The sequence below is a fragment of the Zingiber officinale genome, chromosome 2B, assembly GCF_018446385.1.
Source record: "Zingiber officinale cultivar Zhangliang chromosome 2B, Zo_v1.1, whole genome shotgun sequence".
Lineage (NCBI taxonomy): Eukaryota > Viridiplantae > Streptophyta > Magnoliopsida > Zingiberales > Zingiberaceae > Zingiber > Zingiber officinale.
The window spans coordinates 106,474,050-106,477,594 of NC_055989.1; the positions used below are offsets into that span (position 1 = coordinate 106,474,050).

Here is a 3,545-nt window from a genome sequence, read left to right on the forward strand (position 1 = left end):
ATCTTGGACGGGCGCGTTCTCGAAAGAGGATCCTTGTGTCATTTTAGCTCGGCCTTGCTCTTCCTAGGGCGTATGGAATAATGCCCGGTGATATGGGATCGACGCATTCGGTGCTTCCCAGAAGACACCAATCTGCCTGTGGTTTGGCTTGCGACCAACGGGGTCTTCCGCTTGGGCTCTTAGATCAGCTCATTGTCCTATCATCGATGCGGCTGGGTCGTTCGGCGCTCGACAATCAGTTGTTGCCTGTTGTTGCTGCTGCACCATCTTCGCAGCCCAGACATTTATCAGCATCTCTAAATTTTCTCGAGTTAGCGTCACAATGGTGATTTGTCCAGCGTTTTCCATCTTCACATTTCGGCTATAGGTGAAGTTCTCACAGATTGAGCCAAATATGATCCTATCTGAAAGCAGAGAAGATGGTAGACTAGGAACATGGCTCTGTAGTTGACTAGAAGTAGACTCCGTGTTGTCCTGCAAAACTAGGAGCGTTAGTGCCGGGCCGGGAAGGGGTTCCCGGCACTGACCCTCTGATGCTCGAGTAAGGTAATTATCAATTAAAATACATGTAAGATAATTACCAATTATATAAATATCCAAAAATAACTAAAAAAATCAACAATATATATTATGTAGTCAGATTTATACTCCACAATAGTATGGAACTACACAACAACAGAAACATAGATGAAAACACACTAAACCTATGATTCTACCAAAGCCAAAGATGAAACCCCAAAAAATTTATTATGTTAAAATAAGTAAGGAAAAGAAATCTTACCTAAGTAAAAATAGACATATCCAAAAATTCAAACTAAAAAAAAACTTAGGCTAATACTATCACTTGTTTTACATGTAATAAATCTGTACATCTTTCATCAGAATGCCCAAACCAAAAAAATTTATACAGTTGAGAAGCATGACTGGTTGGCTGTACCAACTTAGATTTAATAGAAGTATAATCGGATGTCTCAAACAATTCTTCCATATACTCTATTGTCTCAATAGATGGTTGAATTCTCTCAGGGACTTTTGGATGAATTAGCGAAAGAAGTCGACATCTATAAGTCCTTGGGAAAAAGGAACTTACCAAAATTTCTGGAGTAGTCGATGGGACGTCCATGGTCACTTGGTTGAATCTCTTAATATAAGCCCGCAATGCTTCCTTAGACCCTTGTTTGAGAGCGAACATGTTCACGTTCATATTCTGGTAGCAGCGGCTACTAGTAAAATACTGTAGGAAAGCCATTCAGAAGTTTTTAAAACTACAGATGGATCCGATCGATATGCATTTGAACCACCTCTGTGCTGATCCGGAGAGCGTGGTGAGAAATACTCGACACTTGACTCCGTTGGTGTACTAGTGGAATCTGGCCATGTTGTCAAACTTGATTAGATGGTCTTCGGGGTTAGTTGACCCCATGTACTCTCCGATCTCTAGAAGCCTATAGTGAGGTGGCAATTGATCGTCGAAGATTTCTTGGGTGAACCTATTGATCCGCTATTGAGAGTTGTCGAATCGGGTTGCTTGGCCTTTCCACCCATCCTGGACGGGCGTGTTTTCGGAAGAGGATCCTTGTGTCTTTTCAGCTCGACCTTGCTCATCCGAAGGTGTGCGGAATAATGCCCGGTGATATGGGATCGACACATTCGGTTCTTCTCGAAAGACACCAATCGGCCTGTGGTTTGGCTTGCGGCCAACGAGGTCTTCCACTTGGGCTCTTTGATCAGCTCGTTGCCCTGTCATCAATGCGGCTGGATCGTTCGTCGCTCGACAATCGGTTGTTGTCTCTTATTGCTGTTACACCATCTTTGCAGCCCGGGCATTTATTAGCATCTCTAAATCTTCTTGGGATAACGTTACAGTGGAGAGTTGTCCAGCGTTTTCCATCTTCACATTTCAGCTATAGGTGAATTTCTAATAGATTGCACTAAATATGTTCCTGTCTGAAAGCGGAGAAGATGACAGACTGGGAGTGTGGCTCAGCGGTTGACTGGAAGTAGACTCCGTGTTGTCCTGTAAAACCAAGAGCGTTATTACAGGCTTGGGAAGGGGTTCTCGGTGTTGACTCGCTCAAGTAAGGTAATTATAAATTAAAATACATGTAAGGTAATTACCAATTATATAAAAATAGTTTTTATATAAAAAAATTTGAAACTCAAAATTCTCTAATAGTTAAATACATATAAGGCAATTACCAATTAGCTCTTAATTACTCATGAAAAATGAGAGGTTATGTTTAGAGCGTCAAAATAACATATTTACTAGTCAACTTTTAAAATTAAAGATTTTAATACAAAGTAAAATTAACATTTATCTTCAAAATTAAAAATTCGTATCATTATTACCTTTAAAAATTCTTAATAAAATATTAATATTTTTTTTAAAAAAAATTAATATTTGATAATATTAATTTATTTGTAAAATAGTTTACTACTTGTAGTTGTTACAAAAAAAATATATAGGGATATTTGTTACATTATTCTCAGTCGTAAAGGACATAAATATTTGTCAAACTTTCTAACTAGTATAAAATTATTTATTTAAACCTCCGATTTCTTTTTTTTTAATCATCATACATCTTTAAAAATAAATATCAACAATATGTTGTTTTTAATCATTTATTTATATGATAATTTAGATGGCCAAACTTCAGTGCCTGACTTACTTCTATAATTTAGTTAGGGTTTAAAGTCGTCAGTTGGTTTAACTTAAAATTCTTGAACCAGCCATTGTCAAAATTTGAATTGTCACTGTTATTCATCAGATCACCAGATCAAGCACCAACAACAAAGACCGCTGAAAGTACATTAACCAACATCTCCAGATGACCTAATTTTGGGTCCAACGTAGATCGAAGGAGATGAGCTTCCGGAACTTCTCCCACTCCTTCTCCCACACCACGGCCTCGTATACATTCACCTTCGCTCCGACAACTCCCGCCTTCAGAATTATCCGATAATTCATGCCTGCCACCACCTGAGTCTCCCCCTTGACCACGCTGACGAGTCTCAACTGGCTCGTCGCCTCCTTGTTGTGCTCGTCGACGGCGAACTTGGCGATGTCAATGACGTGGGGGTCTTGGAGGTCCCCGATCGGTTTCCAACCGCCGGAAGTAGCGTCGACATTGCAGATGAGGAGCAGAAGAAGAGGAAGGAGAAGAATGAGGGAAAAGGATTTCATCATTTACTTGATTTGAGTGGCACCAGTGGATAGCGTCGTGCTCTTTTATAGGCGACGGTTGTGTGGGCAAAGGGTTAGCTGGACCGGGATTTGGACCAAAATAAGTGCGGCCCATCGAATCGCTGACCCTTAATGCTCTTCCATATCCGATCCATATAATATTTTTCTATTATAATATTTTATTTTTTAATTGGATAGTATTTAATATTATAAAATATATTGGAAGAATATAAAAAATATATGTTTTTGAATCTATATGGAAAATTATTTAATGTTATTATACACCACTTTCCATCTCTTTTAACCGCAATTGTTAAGCACTAAATTTCATAAAGAAAAAATATATCAAATTTAAATATTT

The 3,545-nt window shown here is 38.7% G+C and overlaps 1 protein-coding gene across 1 annotated transcript; it reads right to left on the reverse strand.

Annotated features, from left to right (window-relative positions):
- Positions 1-2,778: 2,778 nt before the first annotated feature.
- On the reverse strand, positions 2,779-3,196 carry LOC122049392 (cysteine proteinase inhibitor 1-like). Its single transcript, XM_042610779.1, has one exon. The coding sequence runs from the start codon at positions 3,185-3,187 to the stop codon at positions 2,834-2,836; it is 354 nt and encodes a 117-aa protein (XP_042466713.1). The 5' UTR covers positions 3,188-3,196; the 3' UTR covers positions 2,779-2,833.
- Between the last annotated feature and the right edge of the window lie 349 nt (positions 3,197-3,545).